Here is an 18473-nt window from a genome sequence, read left to right as displayed (position 1 = left end):
GAAAAGTTCTATTTGGCAGAAAAAAACCCAGGTATGGGGGGAAGAACTCGATTCTTCAAAAAAATGTCAGTATCAAAAAGACAGAGTAGGACTCAGGAAATTTTCCAGATGAAAAGAGTCCAAAGTGAGAACTAAATATAAAAGCCTACCCTACCATGAGAGACGATGGACTCTGAAAAACAAACTGAGGGTTCTAGAGGGGAGGGGGATGGGAGGATGGGTTGGCCTGGTGGTGGGTATTGAGGAGGGCACGTTCTGCATGGAGCACTGGGTGTTATGCACAAACAATGAATCATGGAACACTTCATCTAGAACTAATGATGTAATGTATGGGGATTAACATAAGAATAAAAAAAAAAAAAAAGCCTACCCTAGAGTAGATCTTGGAACCTACACTGGGGGAGATGCTATATGGGATGTTAGATCAAGTGACAAAACTGAAATATGGATAATAGATTAGATGAAAATACTTACACTGATGTAAACATATGAAGTTGATAACAGCACTGTGATTATGTAAGAATATCCCTATGATTAGGAAATACACACTGAAGTGTTTAAGGGTAAAGAGGGCACAGTACATGTAACTTACACTCAAATGGTTCAGGGCAAAAAAACAGAGATCAGAGGGAAGAAGAAGAGAGAAAAAGGGTACATGCAATGATATGGAAATCCTAACAAAGGTAAATGGCATACGGATATTTTTATTTTTCCAACTTCTCAAGTTTGAAATTATTTTTTAAAAATTCATGATATACCAACACACAAGCATTCTTGACAGAGAAACAGGAAAAAGAAACCTACCTGACAATGACTGGTATAAAACAAAGTTCCTGAAAAGATTACCCTTACTTCAGTGTGAACAGCCTCACTAGTCTGACACCCCACATGAAGGCAGACCTATTTGCCCAGGTTCATCTCTGGCCCCTCCACAGTGTTTGACACACAGTAGGCCTTCAAATGTTAAATAAATGAACGAACTATGACTAAAGACTATAGACATCTATGAAAGAATTTAACCATAGAGAAAGAGGATCATTCTTCAAATTACTCAGTGGGTAAGCCTTCCTATGAAAAACTCCACGATAATTCTTTGCATACATAATATAGACATTACGATGGACACTTTATAGGCATCACCTCACTAAATCTAACACCCCTGTGAGGTAAGTTCTAATAACATTCTCTACAGGGGAAAAATTGGCTTAAGGAAGTCAAATAATTTGCCAAAGATCCTGTATTTAGTAACTGGAAAAGTGGAGATCTGACTCTACAGCCTAATCTTTTACCAACATTATATACCTCCACAGAACAGATTAAAAAAAAAACAAAAAAAAAACTATCCAGTTGTCTTTTTAGCAATATTATACATGATTCAGTCACTGTGAAAGAGCACAGCAGACTATGATAGAGAGCAAATTAGTAAGAGAGCAAGACAAAGATAAAAGAGAACGTTGAGAAATAAACCCAGAATTCTGAAAATGTTTTCCAAGATAATGAAAAACCTAACAAAGAAGATAATGAATTAAAAGCAGGAAACAAAATTATCTAGATGTTACTAAACATTATTAAGAGACTGTAAAGATGGCAAATATTTATAAAAAAAAAAAAAAAGCAAAGTTAACCAACACTTCTTTAGACCTTTTCTTGGGCCTGACTAGAGACTGACAGTGGTCAACATGTTCCAGGCAACACTAATTAATGTAGAACCACAATCAGATACAACCTGGAAGCAAATTCAAAGAATTGGCAAAAATAAAGATCCCAAAGCTCTTAAGTAGAAAAAAGGATTATAGTTAAGTGAACATTTAAAAAAGGGGGGGGGGGGTAAGACTTTTCTTCTATGATACCACAAACTGGGAAAATGGGGGGGGGGGAGGAGTTTCTACAGTTTAAAAAAGAAAAAATTGTAAAATGAAATGATACCAAACCAAGTTCTTATCATAGTCTGAAGACAACAGTCTCTTTCAGATATGTAGGATTTCAGAAAAATTGCTATACCTTAATGGAGCATAACCAAGAATCCAAAAGACTGGGGTTTAATGAGATTGGAATTTATATAGAAAATATATTTTTTTTTTTGCAAGGAAAAAGTGACAAGGTTTACAGTCTCAGTTGATTTAAAACAGAGGGGAGAGAAAGGAAAAGAAAATTGCTCATTTCTCCATTTTCACTGGTAAGTGGGGGAAGAAAACATTTATACTTTCAACATTTATAACCATACTCACAAAATAAAATTCTTAATTGCAAGTCACTGCAGAAAATAAAAGGAACAGAAAAACAGAAAGGAAATCAAAAGAACTAGTTTGTCTTAAAATAGCCAAACATTTCAGTTGCAACCATTAACCTAAATAAAATGACACAAAGGGACCCAAAATAAAAAAGATGTGAATAGATCACATTCAACTGGTAAACTAAAGCCCTAGGAGGCCATATTGTCGGACAAAAAGAGCTGGTTCAAAAAAAAAAAAAAAAAGGCATTACACAATAGAGTAGCTTTACACTAATAAAAAGTAAAAAGTACAACATATCAACACTGACCTGACCTACCTGCTAAATCACAACCAAAAAATAATTAGTATTGTTTACAAAAGAAAAAGTAAAATACAAGGAGAAACTGAGGAAAACTGCAGTGGTCAATTTCATCTACATCCTAGTATGTTGTCGAATCAGCTAGTCAAAAAGTAAAAATGACTTCATCTATCTAAATAAAATTAATAAACACAAATATTAAGCCTTAAAGTCACTACTTCAAGTATCAAAATATTTGTGAAAAAGAAAACCACACTGGTTAATTACTGGGTTAAATACAATTAAAGCAGAAGTTAACATGCTTAAGCCCAACTGAAAAACCAAAAGATACAGTGATTAGGTCAGATGTACACAGAGATAGTTACAAATACAACATATTTGGTTGCAGCCAAAGCTATAATCAAAGGTAAATTTATAGTCTTTAAAAAATACACCTTTTTCCTTAAGAAAGTAAAGAAAACGAATTACGAATTCAACTCCCTATTTCAGAAAAGAAAAAAGGCAAGTAAAGGTGTGCGGAGGAGACGAAAGCATAAACATACAGATCTGCCGACAGCGGGTTTTTCAGAGCCCGATAATGAAGCCGAGAGAACACGCTGAAAGCACCGGGCCCCGCACACAGGAAAGAACCGGAACTGCGGGGCGGCCGGCGGCAGCTCGCACCTCGTCCGCCCGCAGGCCCCGCCTTCCCGGAGCCACACCGGAGGGCAGTTACAGCAGGCTCTCGTTCCCAGGGCAGAAGGCCCCTCCCCTGCAGACCCCACCCTCCCGCCGCGGCCGCCCCGCACTCCCCGCCCGCCGCCCTAGAACCAGGTGACGCGCCGCAAGTTCCAGGTGCCCCTCAGCCGCGATGGCGGGGCGTGGGCGCAGGTGCTCGGTTCCCTCCGCGTCTCCTCTCACCACCCCGCACCCGGACCCCATCCTCGGGGTCCCCCAGGCGAGCTCGCCCCCCTTTCCAGGACCTTCCTAGGACGGCAAACAACCCCAACCCCGACTCGGCCAGCGCTTCCCTCCCGCGGCCGGAACGCCTTTCCAGCTTCGGAAGAAGCCTCCGGCTGGCGCCACCTCACGGCCTGCAATCCCAGCAGCCCATGAAGCCTCCACCTGGAGAGTGACCCCTACCCTCGGGTTCCAGGGACCATTTCAGGCACCCCACTCCACCCCAGCTCTCTGAAGCCCACCCCGCCCAAGTCAACAGAAGAGCCGTGCACAGGTAACAGGAGCGCGTTTCTGTGCCGCTGGGACAAGAGTGTGAGGATGCAGAGAAATCACAGATGCAGTCTGGGAGGGCTGTTTTCTGAAAAGTGGGAAGTTTTCACAGAAATGCTAACATAAAAAAAAAAAAATTAACTGACCTTCAAGGTTACCACAATGCAGATATTAATGCCTGCATTTAGCACTTGTATTTATTATCATGTTAGTCCCAAGTGCCGTCAAGGGCGTACAAAAGATGCAAGATTTTTACACAGTAAAATTATGGTAAAAAGAATGAGCTGCTGGGATGACACAGGAACAATGCGGCATCCACGGAGCCAGCAGAGAGGATTCTCATCTTCATACACATCAACTGACAACAGGTAAAGGACAAACAACATACCAGTAACTTAAAATGAAGAACTAATGTTCCATATTTTAGAAATAACTGGATTGATTCCCCCATTTAGTACAGATTTCAATTGTACCACGATGGTGCACTCATGAACAAAAAACTTGATACTTATTGAGTGACACTTCATTACATCTAATGTTGAAGGGCTGCCTGCTGGCACTTTGAGGTCTCTCATTATTCTGAACTAGTAAACAGGGTCACAGCATTATCAATACTATTTTTATATAAATACAAAAGGCATTCTCTGTTGACATTATTAAAGCCAAAGGAAAAGCTTACACACTGAACTGGGCATGAGAAAATATCTTTCTATTAAACCCCAATCTTGGCAACTTAATGTCAGATGAAATTAGTAATTACTTTATAAATTCTATTTAGTTTTATTTTTTAAAAGTCCGTGTAATTATTGAAGATAAAGTTTATGCCTAGTTTCATGTCTGTTCTATAAAATTTAGATATTAAAAAAACCAAAAAACAGAAAAACAACCAGCTCAACCTGGGGGATGTATAGAGATAGCCTATGGATCTAGAGTCCTTAGGTCTACACCCTAATACAAAAAAAAAAAAAAAATTAGATCAAGAAATATTTTTTTCTTTTTTTTAAAGAAATATTTCTTAAAGAGAAAAGCCCTGCTACTCAATAAGTATGACAGCATAGGGAGAGAGCATCATATATAGGATAAAACATTATAAGACAGGAAACCTGAGTTTTAGTCCCTTTTCTGCTTCTATAAATAAGTAAACTTGGACAATTAACCACTAGGGCCTCACTAGCTCTCATCTACAATTTATTAAGTTTGCCTATATAGATTTCAAAGGAAGCACATGAACTACTTTTAAGACGGATCCATCATAGAGAACATTTAAAGAAAAGTCATAGTAAATAGTTTGTAAATATCTTCCAAACAGGAAAAAAAAAATTAGTTTTATTCAGTCGGTTGAGAATTAAAGATAAATTTGTTTTATTCTTCTACTTTCACTTTAAGAGTTTAAATATTTTGTGCTTCCATGGAAAATACTTCTAAAATGTGTTGCTGTTCACCTGGTGGTGTACAAATAACTCTGCCTAGTAGGTAAAGTTGTCAGCCAACCTACAGGGTTTAGAGATACAGATGACAGCCTCAGTAAATTCCTCAGGAAGCGTAAAGAGAGCAGCATAGAACATAAGGTCATAAAGATGCAAATAACAAAATAGATGAAAGAAGGGAGAATCACTGACTAAAAGAGTATCCAGAAAAAATTAAAAATAATTGAAAATACATCTTAAAAGTGTCACACCAAACAAAGATTGGTATCTTAAGCAATGAAAAAAATGGAAAAATGTCTACAGACCTCTAACTCTCAAAACCAAGAGAATCTTTAAACAGCATCTATAAAATAAATATCTAAGTAAATAATCATTAAAACTACCACAGGGGAGGGACAATATACATATGCATATATAGTAGGATTCCAAATATTTAATACAAGTGTATTTATACACATAAAAAATGTGATGTACATATAAAATCACTACATAATCATCAAAATGTAGTGTATTTTAGTTCTGGATTTTAAATTAATGGATTTTAAAACTATTGCTCTGTGTTTTGGTATCCTCATGGGACCACTACACTTCTGAGAGTTTCTGAGATTAAAGATAAATCATTCAAAAACAATTTCTAAGCCTTAATTAAGCACCATACATATGTTTACATGTTCATAACAACATTTTTCATAATAGCCTAAAATGTAAATGATCCAAATGTTCACCAACAAGTTATTTGATAAACAATTTGTGGTATGGCCACTACTTGGCAATAAAAAGGAATCACTCACGCTATGCACAAAAATATGGCTGATTCTCAAAATAATCATGCAGAGTTTAAAAAACTAGACCTCTTCCCCCAAAAAAAGAGTATATACTATATGATGTCATTTATATAAAACTCTAGGAAACGCAAATTAATTGATGGTGAATGAAAGAAGACTGCCTGGAAGACAAGGGGCGGGGAGGTGGGAATGGGTGAACAGTTGGAAAAGAGGGATTCCCAAAGAGCACCATGAAACTTTTAGGGGTGATGAATTTGGTTGTTATCTTGAAGGTGATGATGGTTTCATAAATGTACACGTGTCAAGTTAAATTGCAAACTTTAAATACTTGCGGTTTACTGAATATCAATTATACATCAATAAAGCTGTTTTTTAACAAGTTGATGATACTGTATAGATTTGAATAGGTATCCGATTTGTCTGCTCTATATAAAAAGCATACAGATGATATTTTTCTTAAAAAAACAAACAACTTACTTTGCATTTCCAGCCATTGGTTGGTACTGATTTCATAACTGGTTGAAGACAAAAAGTATGATACCCTTTGTCACACGTATCACACACTAGCATCTTGCTATCTTCTCCCGATTGTCTAAAAAATAAGATAGCATTAATGATGCCTTATCTTTAAACTTATGTTTATAACATAAGTAATCATGAGAAGAATCAATCCTAGGAACTGCCCAGTTCATCAATACCTCAGTGTCTGTTTTGTCTATGCCCAGATAATGATAGAGGTAACCCCCTAAAGGACGAGACAGACATCTTCCTAAGGTCCCTACAGGATTATCTTTACTGAATGCTCACCTATGGTGAACCTGCTTTAGCCACGTTATGATTCCTGCAGAGAAGGAGGGGCAACAAGATGAATGACTCTGACCTTTACTTTTTAAATATCTCAGTAAATATCCTTTCTAGGGGAAGGAGCTGTAACTGATAGGTGACGCTGCATGGGAAGGAACAAATCTTGTCATCGGGAATTGGAAAGACACTGTCATACAATAAAAAGAGGATCGAATTTGGCATCAGACCTATATTTGTATTCAGACTGCTGTTTTTCTAGTTGTGTGATTCCTGAACAAAATAAGCTTAGTCCTCATTTCAGGAATAAAATGTGAACAATAAAGACACTGAGAATTAAATATAATTCTGGTTGAAGAGCTTAGAATATCCTGTAAACATTAGTGCTAAATAAACAGGTATAAGAATCATCTTGTAATAATTATTAAGAATAATTATTAAGAATTGTAATAATTATTAAGAATAGTCAAAAACCTAAACTCTTTCCCTGAACATTCCTGTGCCCCAAAGATTGGGCCCCTGGCATGAGCTCTGCCTTGATTCTTGGCTATCAACCACTCTCAGAGACTAAGAATTTAATTCAAGAGGAGGGGAAAAGAAAAACTGGGGAATGCAAGAAGAAGAGCTGAGAGAGGAGCCCTGCGTAAAACCTGGGGACAAATAGAAGTAAACAGGAAGATGGGTTAGTTGGCCGCCAGTTCTTTCTTACTCAGTTTAAACAAATTCTACATATAAAATTGCATGTTTTATCTCTTTAGCTACATGGAAAGATCTTAGAGGAAAGGTAATCTTTCTTCAAGTTCTCTTATTCCTTCCCAAGAAAGTAGGCACAGATATAAGATATCAAATAAGTGTTTGCTGGTATTTTAATTTTTGCCAAAATATAAAAAGCATATTGTCCTATTTATTCCACATAATTGTAAGATATTGATGCTTATTGTTATCAAATTAAATTACAAATAAAACAGACTGATCATGGCAGTGGTGGGCATAATTTCTCCTGTTACAAAAGTCCTCAGCTTGTAAACAATTTGAAGACTGCTATAGATGCAGATAACTTCTCCAAATTATCATGCTAATTAGTAGCAGGAGAAAAAAAAAAAAATCACAGAAAAGATTGGAGAAATAACCAAAGGATGGAATACAACAAATAGGAAAGGATAAACCCATTACAAACTAGGATCGACTGAAGGTAACTGTTTTTCAGATAGATATAGGGTTGTTTTTTTTTTCCTTAAGTAGTCTTAGCATAAATTGTTCTTCCTGGAATGGAAATTCAAACATATCACTGATTCTTTCACTCACTCTCATAACTACTTTCTGCAACTGGAGGTTTATTTTCCTATTAAATCTCCACCCCAGTCTCTCTCAAAAACAGTTGCTTTATTTTCTAATGCTTATTTCTTTTAAATTGTTAGTATCATTCATTTAAAATGTTTGGCAAATTGAAATTAGCTTTTTAGGCAACCAGAGGAATTTAAAATTATTAAAATTAGTTTCTGTTTAGACTTGTTTCAAAATAATGTTAATAAATACCTAGTAATTTTTTAAAACATGACGAAGTCAGTGGGAATGAATGGAGCTGCAGTATGAACAATCTTTATCATATTACACAAACCTTTAGCACCTAGTAATAGGGTCTCTCTTAATCTCAATACACACCTTTGAGTTGAAATTAAAACTTACTTGCAGTTCTGGCACACTTTGCACTCAGGACATTGCCAACCTGCACGTTTTAATGGAGTAACCGCTATATCCAGGCACATTCCATGATAGTGCTGACCACAAGTAGTACAAAAGAACTGATCTAAGAGGTCTCCCGGGCTGTCGCACACTGCACAGTTTGCATCTTCCTTTGCTATAATTAACAGTAAAACAATGAAATTGTTGTATAAGAGTTTAATATTTTTCTGACTTTACAATTTAAAAATCACTTGAAGGGAATTTGCATGGTCAATCTTTCAGACACTGGAGGTTATGCACATTGAACTGATATCCAATCAGAAGAAGGTCTCAGTAAAACCACTGTTAATCATAGAGTTTTGCATATTTGTCCCTCCATCTACCTGAGACCATAAGCAGTTCTTATCTAATTTTATATCCCTGGTACCAGTATTGATGCTGGGCACCTACTTAATGCTCAACATACACTTGCTGAAAAGAACCAAACAGGAAAATATCAACTGAGAAATGCCTTCAGGTGCAAAAATAACCATTTTATTTGGATGTTAAATGTATTTTAAAATTAACAAGGTAAGTCGAGACAAAATTAAGAATGTTAAGATCAATTAAATTAAATGCTTCTTAAGCATAAACACACTAATTTTTATTCATAGCAAATATATATTTTTTTTAATCCTGGAAAACATCGTATGAAGGAGAACATTAAAGATGGAAACTACATATTCATACACAAATACAAAACTTCATATACTAATTCTATATTCATCTATATTAATTGCCAGTCTGTAAAAAGGTATTAAAATCTATATAATTATGGATATCATCTATCCCTAAATGTGGATTAAAAGAAAGAGCACTTTTTAAGTTCTTTTACCACCTAAAACAAAAAATAAATGTAAGAATAACCTGCCTTGCCAACTACACAGTTAAACTCATGTACATAAGAAAAACAATGTGTCTAAAATCACACCGATTTGATGATATGTATGTGTCTATATCTGACATTTATGTTCTCAACTAAATGGTTTGATTAGCTGATTATCTAAAGACTGTTTTAAATTGTATATACGAACCTTTTTTTCTCTTTTATTTTTTGAAGGTTTGGTTAGTCCCCTCTGGCTGTAAGCCCTTTCTACCTTCTTTTTTTCCTCAGTCAAGCATCTTGAAACAGACTAATAATCTATTCCTTTTACTTGGCAAACCAGTTTTACAGGATAGAATTTCTGGCACAGAGACTTTTTGTTTTTATTTTAAAGTCCTTTTAAAATGGTAAAAACAATTCATGGTTTGAAGGCAGTACAAAAACAAGTCCCAGAATTTATCTGGATGGCCAGCTGGAACCCTGGGGGCTGCACACCCACCATTCACCTGGCGCTACCTTCATGAGGCTACCAATGATCTACGAAATCCAAAGGTTACTTTTTTGACCTTATCTTATTTGCACTCTGCAGCATTTCCATTCCTCTCCACTCCCACATGACAGTACCTTGGCTTCTGTAATGGCAGCTTTCTCCTGATTTCTCCTTAGGTCTCCCATGCCTCCCTGTCACGCTGTGTTGGCTTTGTACCCCTACAATTCCTCTACATGCTGGAGTGTCTTGGGATTTTATCCTGTTCCTTCTTTTAAAATTTCGCACGGTTTCCCTTTGTGATCACACCAACCCCCATGTTATAAAATACCACCATGATTCCCAAATCTGTATCACCAGCCCCAAACTTCTTTCTAAACTACAAGATGTATTTTCAAGTCTCATGGGACCTCAACAGCCAGATGTTCTAAAAAATACTCAAAACTCAACACCTCTAAAATAAAACATTTTTAAAACCTAAACCTCTCCCTTTTTTCTCAACCAGCTGGGTAAAGGCAGAAACTCTACTATCACTATTACTCTTCCCTGACCCAACACATCCAGCCAGACACCAATTCTGATTGAGTCAACTTCCTATATATCCTTTTTCCTTCTATTTGTACAGTTCAGTTCAGTCCATTCTGCCTTGTAATTATACTATCTTCTAAAAGGAATTCCTGCTTGTTCACCTTTCCCTAATCATCTTCTACACATCTAGAGCAAGTTTTCAAAATTGTGAATCTAACTGTTATGCCCTGCTTTTGTTTACCAATAACTCCTTTTTCACGTGAAAAAAAGATCAAAATTTTCTAGCATAAGGGAAAGGAAAAAAAAAAAAAGCCCTTTACCTCCCTTTCCAACAGAATCTCATGGCCACTCAGTATTCCTGGTGATACCAAGGAGTTTGCAATGCACATTCACACAACATGCTGCTCAGTGCTCATGTGCTCATACACATTGCTCCCCACTGCTTGAAATATTGTTCCTTTGCTGTGCTGTGCCCCTAGCTCTTTCCAAAGAAGCCTTCAAAACTCTGCTCACACACATTCCTGAGTATCTAACATCACCACACCTAAAGATCCATCCATTTGTTGAATATTCCTTTTCCCCATATACTGAGAATACACTGTTATATAATCAAGTAATTATAACATAATACTCGGAACCCTTAAAGGGTAGGGACCTTGTTTTGTTCAACTTTGTATCCTCAACTTCCTAGCACAAATCAAGTCTTATTAAATATCTTAAATGAAGAACTTCTAAAATCACTTTTAATGATTCTTTGAGCGGCATTTAAAATAAAGCATTAATTTAAAAATGGAAATGTCATAAATTAGTTCATTTTTGATAGAAATAACACAACAGGGCGCCTGGGTGGCTCAGTCGTTAAGCGTCTGCCTTCGGCTCAGGTCATGATCCCAGGGTCCTGGGATCGAGCCCCGCATCAGGCTCCCTGCTCAGAGGGGAGTCTGCTTCTCCCTCTCCCACTCCCCCTGCTTGTGTTCCCTCTCTCGCTGTGTCTGTCTCTGTCAAATAAATAAATACAATCTTAAAAAAAAAAAAAAAAGTAGAAATAACACAATAGGGTGAATTTTTTTAATACTAAGAGACAGTGCCAGTATTTACTCATTCAAACTATGTACATTTAAAAACTAACCCTTGATTTTTTGCCTCTCCTCAAAACTTACAGAAATTGAAGCAAATACTGTGCTCTGATTATCAGATACTCAGTTCATCTTTCTACTGTAATTTGCAGGGAACACTGTCTAAATGCTTCTGTGAAATCTTCCAGAGTTTACTATTCTGCCACTTAACTTGCCGTAGCAGCTACTAGTCACATGTGGCTACTGGGCAACTGAAAGGTGATTATCCAAACTTTACTAGGAAAAAAATAACATCAAATATCTCAAAAATTTTATTGCTTACATGCTGAAATACTAATATTCTGGATATACTGGGTTAAATATGTATTTTTTAAATTAATTGTAATTTTTAAAAGTTTTTAACATGACTACTAGAAAGATTTAAATTACTCATATTGTTCACATCGTATTTCTGTTGCACAGCACTGTTTTATACAGCAAAGCCCATTCTACAATAAGATAACTGTGTATATCACTGTGGCAGAGATTACTTCTTCCTCTATGATAGTTTGCAACAATTCCTTAATGGCAATACTGTCATGTTGTTCGATTAGTATGGATCACTGGTAATAAGTTAGACAAAGAAAAACATCCACATTTTTTTCTTTGTCTAAAACAGTCTAAAAACATTTCCTATGCATTATGTAAAAATAATAATAGAAAAAAAGCACTACATCAAGAAATGAGGTTGGTTCCAACCATTTCCCCAATCAGGAAGAAGATAAGTATAGAAATACCAAAACAGCCTTTTGGAGGTCATGCAAAAAATATTACTACATAGCTTAAGTGTTGTGTCAGAAATAAGCATATGAACATATACATACATATATGCCCCACAGAGATATTAAGTTTGAAGCAATAATCAATGAAGTGAAATTTTTCTTTAAGCGGTTGAAAAGGCAGAAGAGATTGAGTGGAAGACTAAAGCTAAAGCTAACTTAAGAGAAGACAGGAGTTACATCCAGGCCAATTTGGCTCTAAAGATCATGCTCTTTACAAATCGATATTTACTCCCACTGGAAGGGCAAATAAGGTGAAGAGTATCTGCACGTGTACAGAAGGAAGAAGGAAAGTGCCAGCAGAGGCATAGAATGAAGAAGCTAAATGATGGAGGAGGAGCAAGAAAAGAGCAGGAAAAACAGAAGGATCAGCTGTGACCGAGGTCACATCCTGTGGCAGCTGCGACAAGAGAAGAGATGGAGGAAAAGACAAGAACACTGAGCCTAAATGAGAAGGGACCGTGTCAGAGACACTTGGTCAAGCTGGAAGGTGAGACTACTGCTTACGCAGGAGAATATAAACCCTGGTGAAGAACAACAGAAGTCACATTGCTGCCAGACTCCATCCTCACAGCTTTGTAACTTCCATCAACATCACAGCACCTATCATCTCTGCTTCCATTCCTGGCAGGACACTGCACTGAACTAAATGGAATCACTAGCAAGAAAAACTAAATCATGAATGTTGTCCAGAGAGGCTGGCCCACAGAGCAGGCAGGTAGGTAAGAAAGTTCAGGGACTGACAGAATTTAGGGTAATAGAAAAGTAGCAGGACTTGGTATCAAGAGATACAAAGGCACCCAAGAAAATGAAGTAAGAGAAGTTAAACCTGAGTGATGAGTGAATACACTGGGAAGAGGAGGAATGAAGAGATACACCACTCTCACATTTGAACCCTTCCAAAACTTCTCACTGCAGACAGAATATCTAAACCCTTCCCTTGTTCACAAGACCTAGGTGATCTAGGCTTTGTTCACTCTGATGTTGTCTCTACTGTCCACCTAGGAGACACTATATTCCAGGCACAGTGACTAGCTGTCATTCCACAATCTTGCCAGGCCCATTCCTCAAGACCTGTACAGCAGTTGTTCACTCTTTCTGGAATGTGCTTTCCTCTGATCTTACATGGTTGGCTCCTTGCCATTTGGCTTTCCCTGAGAGGCAAAATACTACTCAGTAAGTGTATCTGGCTATGTCTCCAAGATGGTATTTAGTGTAAAATTCCTAGACAAGGTTAGTGTATTACTTGCATCATCATGAAAATAATGATGAAGCCAGGACCAGCATTTACCTATGACAAAGCACCCTAAAATTGTTTTCTGATGAAAATCTTGGCCTTGCTTATAGGTTCTCTCTTTGCTGGGATTTCTTTCTAATGAGGTCCATTTTTTTATTCAACTCTCATAAAAAGATGTCAATCTAACTCCTAACTCAGCTAACTATCAAGCATATTGCTCTACACTTAGCCAGCAGCATAAAGAATTACATGCAATGTATACATATAATTTCAGTCTTAGATAAGAGCTGGAATAGCTACCATTTTGTAAAGCAATTCATATACACAAAGTAAAATGCTACATGGTTTCCCTTAATTGTTATTTAACCCTCACAGTAACACTGGTATTTAAGCCCCATTTTTTAAAAATAATAAGTACCTTGTGCTCTGACACACAATTAGATCAGCTAAAAATATTTAGGAAAGATTTTATGAAGACTATTGCATCATCTTGTAAATTACTACAATACATTCTACCTGCAAAATTCTCTATATCCTTGGATTAAGACAGGCGGTCAGAAAGCTGTGTATATATACTGCACTGGTTAAGATCCTCGAGGAATAGAATTTACTCAACTGGGCTTTGGTTTCATATCACTGGCTTATTTTGAGGGCTGTTATAAGAAATTGCCCTGTGGGATTTGTTTTGCTACAGTGTATAATGTATATATAGTCTTAGTATAAAGTGAATTCTTTTGCCATTACTATGAATCACGTCACTGTTCATACTCCCTTCTTTGTGTTGATTGCTGGAAAGCTCTGGAGCCAAGTTTGTGGCTTAGGTCTAGAAAGTATGCATTTATTTCCCAAAATACTAGTGTCACTGTTATCTTCATATTTATACTATCCTTATTTTCCCATGGCCAAATTTCCTTCCATATTTTTAGTTTTATTTTATCCTACTATTCGTGTATTTTTATGAGTCTCCATAAATCTGTTTTGGAACAAGGCACAGTGCCAATAATTTCAGGGTATCTTTTAGCTCTGTGTGCCAACACAGACCTCTCATTGTATGTGTGGTGAGAGCAGCTCATCTCCTCTCAGTCCTTACACTTCATGACTTTACACAATGTCTACTATGGTCTCGAACAATAAGTGAGACTATTAGAACACAGTCTGCAGTAGAAAGTAGGATGGCCATTAACTAACAAAGCATTTAATATTAGAAATGTGGTCCCAGGAAAGTCTGTATATTGTTTACTGAGGTCTGAAGTATGACTAAGTACAAAACACTGAATAAAATTCAGATTCTTAAAAACACATACAGTTGTTTTATTTGACTGGCAAAGTGCATTATACCACCCGGAACATAATCAACTCTGATCACCAACATCACAGTTGGTGCACCTGTGTGAAGTAATTCACTACATGAGGTCTTAAAATAAATAACACCCATGACAGCTACTGTGCATGAATGTTCTTTTTCTCCCAGATTTAAATATGTAATCATGAACATATTTTAAATTTTAAATCCCTTATTCACCTAAATACAATCTCACATTTCAGTTTGCCCTACCTGTAATTTCTGTCTGTAGAGTGATTAAGGACAACATGATTATACACGTAAACAAAAATAATTTTAACTGAAGATGAAATTATGTTCCTGAGATTATACAATCTAACTGTATTTGAGACTATTTAAGTTTAAGCCCGAGGTAGCTATATTTATGTTTCACAGACCTGGAAAAGATTTTTTTTAAAAAGCTTTCATCAATATTGCTAAGATACAGATAAAAGCTAACACTTAGGTAACTAACAGGTAACATAAAAAAGACTGAATAAAACATCACAGAGATTTTACAATGAGACTGGAAATTCAGTTTTCCAGGGGGAAAAAAATCCCAAAGTATACATGCTCATTGGAAATCCATATACTAAGAAAAAGGCAAGATCTCTGTTTAACAATAAAGATAGGAAAGAGTTATAATTTTCTGTACAACAAATTTCAAACATTTAAATATTTTCATGTAGTTATAAAATACTGTTTAGAAAAGAAAGGAAAAAAGCACAACTGAGGATTACAGGTAACCAAGGTAGATAAATCAAGAAGAAGCACTAACAGAGATTTCTATTATGATTATTAGGGCTATACAATTACCAAGAATTTCAAAAGTGTTTGCTGAGCCTATTAATGTACACCCTGAAATAACACCTGAGTGAATCATCTTCTAATTCTCTAACTGGATGGTATTTTGGTGTAGAAGACACTGAATACTGTTTAACTTTTTAAATGACTTTATAGTACATACTAAAATACTTTATACTCAGTATTTCTTTCTACAGTGGTTTAAAAAAATTTTTTTTAATAAGAATTTAAAACATGCAAATTGTCTTTGAAATTTCAAGGAAATACCTTTGGTATTTTTCAGTGATACTGGTGATAACAGATTCCCCCCTGAGGATCTCTGGCAAAGATCCCTTAGATTATCAAGATTATATAATATTACCTTTTAATACAAGCAAAATAACAATTAGGGAGTTTACAATATTAGTTATTTGAAGTAAGTACACTGATAAATGTTTAAAAAGTAGGTCTATAGTAAACTTACATCTTTCGGGAGCTTGGTCGATGTGCTCTGGACACAGAAGGAAGAAGTTCCGAAAGTCCTGAAAGGTACCAGCTCCCGCAGCACAAGGATAATGGTACATCTGGGTGCATTTCTCTTCACAGCATTTAATAGTGGCTCCAAGGTGCTTACAAAATGCACATCGCTGAAAGGGGGCAAATGGGAAAGAAATCTCTTTATAAGACCTGGAAAAGGAGCATTCAAATGTGGGGCTAGGAAGGTATTTAAAAAAAGTCTTGCGTTCACTACTAGTAAAACAATTTAAACCTCCGTAATACTAAATAAAGGATCCATTAAAAATGAGAAAATCTAAAGTACTCAGTTGAATGCTTGCTATAATACAGGTTCATCCATTCAAGTTTAGAAAGTGAGTATTTCACTTTTTTCTACTGACTTTTGCCAAAAACAACTAAAAACTTTTTAAATTAGTAATATGGTTGAAAAGGCAGGTGTCTAGTTGTGGGTTATTTCAACACATTTTAAATCCCACCAACAAACTATTTAAAATGAATCTATACTGTTTACAAAACCTCTTACTATTTTCACCCTACCTAATAATAAGTGTGAAATAAACCACACTCAGTCATAGAATACGTTAATAAGGGACGATCCTAGGATTAAAGGTATACCTACAAATCTACACATTTCCCTGTAGCAATTAGTTTCAAGTTTCTTAATAAAAACTGGGAATGGGAAGAAAAATTGTATCATCTGAGTATCTCCTTTCCCTATTTCAACCTGCCTCTACTCTCTTGCTAGTGGTAAAAGCAGAGAAGGAAGCTCCAATACAAACACAGGGGAAGTGCAGGGCAACTAAAGGTGTAAGAAGTCAATACAAATTGCCTACAATGTGACCTGTACTTACTCAGCTTTCCCTAAGAATGATTAATAAACTCTCCCTCATCCTCCCGAGGTAATTCTGGGTATCACTTTTTTTGTGGGTCTTTTGCCAGATAGCCTGCATCGTACATTATAAAATCTCTCTTCTGCAGATGCCTAGCTGTCTATCTTGTATAGGCTTCTGTTTTAGCATTCATGCCATTGCATGAGAATTATTTACTTGTCTTTTCATCCTAGTCCTGGATCCTTGAGGAGAGGCACATATTTTGCTATCTTTGTATCTGTAGCACGGTGAATGCCACTTGACACAGAAAGCCCTAATAAACAGGTGTTCATATTTATATGTACTAAATGGACTTCACTGTTGGTAATCTCATTGTTAAGTGTGGTTCATGAAAGCATAATTGAAACAACAGAAGCCAAATGGGACAATCTGTGCTAAAACTGGCCCTCCTGAAAGAAGTTGCTAACATTACTAAGAAGACTTTTTTTTTTTTTTTTAAGATTTTATTTATTTATTTGAGAGAGAGAATGAGAGAGAGCACATGAGAGGGGGGAGGGTCAGAGGGAGAAGCAGACTCCCTGCTCAGCAGGGAGCCCGATGTGGGACTCGATCCCGGGACTCCAGGATCATGACCCGAGCCGAAGGCAGTCGCTTAACCAACTGAGCCACCCAGGCGCCCACTAAGAAGACTTTTTTAAAAGATTTTATTCATTTATTAGAAGAGAGAGAGAGCATGGGGGAGGGTGGCGCAGAGAGGAGGAAGAGGGAGAGAGAGAGAGAAGCAGACTCCCCACTGAGCAGAGAGCCCGATGCAGAACTCAATCCCAGGATGCTGAGATCATGACCTGAGCCAAAGTCGGACGCTTAACAGACTGAGCCACCCAGGCGCCCCAAGAAGATCTTCACATGCTAACATCCTTATTCTATATTCTGCTAGTCTATCAGAGAATACAATAGTTTTTATTTTATTATTATCTATTTATTTATTTGACAGAGAGAGACACAGCGAGAGAGGGAACACAAGCAGGGGGAGTGGGAGAGGGAGAAGCAGACTCCCCTCTGAGCAGGGAGCCTGATGTGGTGCTCGATCCCAGGACCCTGGGATCATGACCCGAGCCGAAGGCAGAGGCTTAACGACTGAGCCACCCAGGTGCCCCTACAATAGTTTTTAAATTATAATTCATTCCAGCATTTTATATAAGGTGCCATCAAATTCTTCCATCAGTCCATGGCATTGAACCAATGTAACAAAGTTTAGTATCTCTTGATGAGTCTTCTACACATTTTGAGTACTGTCAATAGACCACTATAGCATCTAGGTGACTCATAAACACTAGTTATATCTGTGGCCTTTCTGTTGTCTATGATGTCCACAAGTTCAAAGACTAATAAACATTTCACTTCTCTTTTTGTACTTATGGGTGCTACATCATTAAAAAGACAAGAAAAGCAAGCTTTATTTCTCTTTGTAAAGTGTAATAACCAGCTTTTTCTGATTATTATTATTTTTATGTTATGACGTCTCAGGGTCTCTAAATATGTTTAGTGTATTAACACAACCCAGAATTTATTTTTTTT

General features: G+C 36.7%; 1 protein-coding gene across 14 annotated transcripts in view; it reads right to left on the bottom strand.

Annotated features, from left to right (window-relative positions):
* KMT2C (lysine methyltransferase 2C) overlaps window positions 1–18473 on the bottom strand; it is a 270106-nt gene that overhangs the window by 110180 nt on the left and 141453 nt on the right. For all 14 annotated transcript variants that reach the window (XM_081799810.1, XM_081799816.1, XM_081799813.1 and 11 more), the window contains exons 7-9: window positions 16034–16196; window positions 8441–8612; window positions 6431–6545 (exon numbers count right to left, since the gene is read on the bottom strand). In XM_081799810.1, the coding sequence (XP_081655936.1) occupies window positions 6431–6545; window positions 8441–8612; window positions 16034–16196 (450 nt within the window). The remainder of the gene's footprint in view (window positions 1–6430; window positions 6546–8440; window positions 8613–16033; window positions 16197–18473) is intronic.

This window comes from Leptonychotes weddellii, chromosome 12 (genome assembly GCF_054177405.1).
Source record: "Leptonychotes weddellii isolate Sample4059 chromosome 12, ASM5417740v2, whole genome shotgun sequence".
NCBI lineage: Eukaryota > Metazoa > Chordata > Mammalia > Carnivora > Phocidae > Leptonychotes > Leptonychotes weddellii.
Note: the sequence above shows the minus strand (reverse complement) of the source record. Positions and strands in the feature narration are given on the sequence as shown.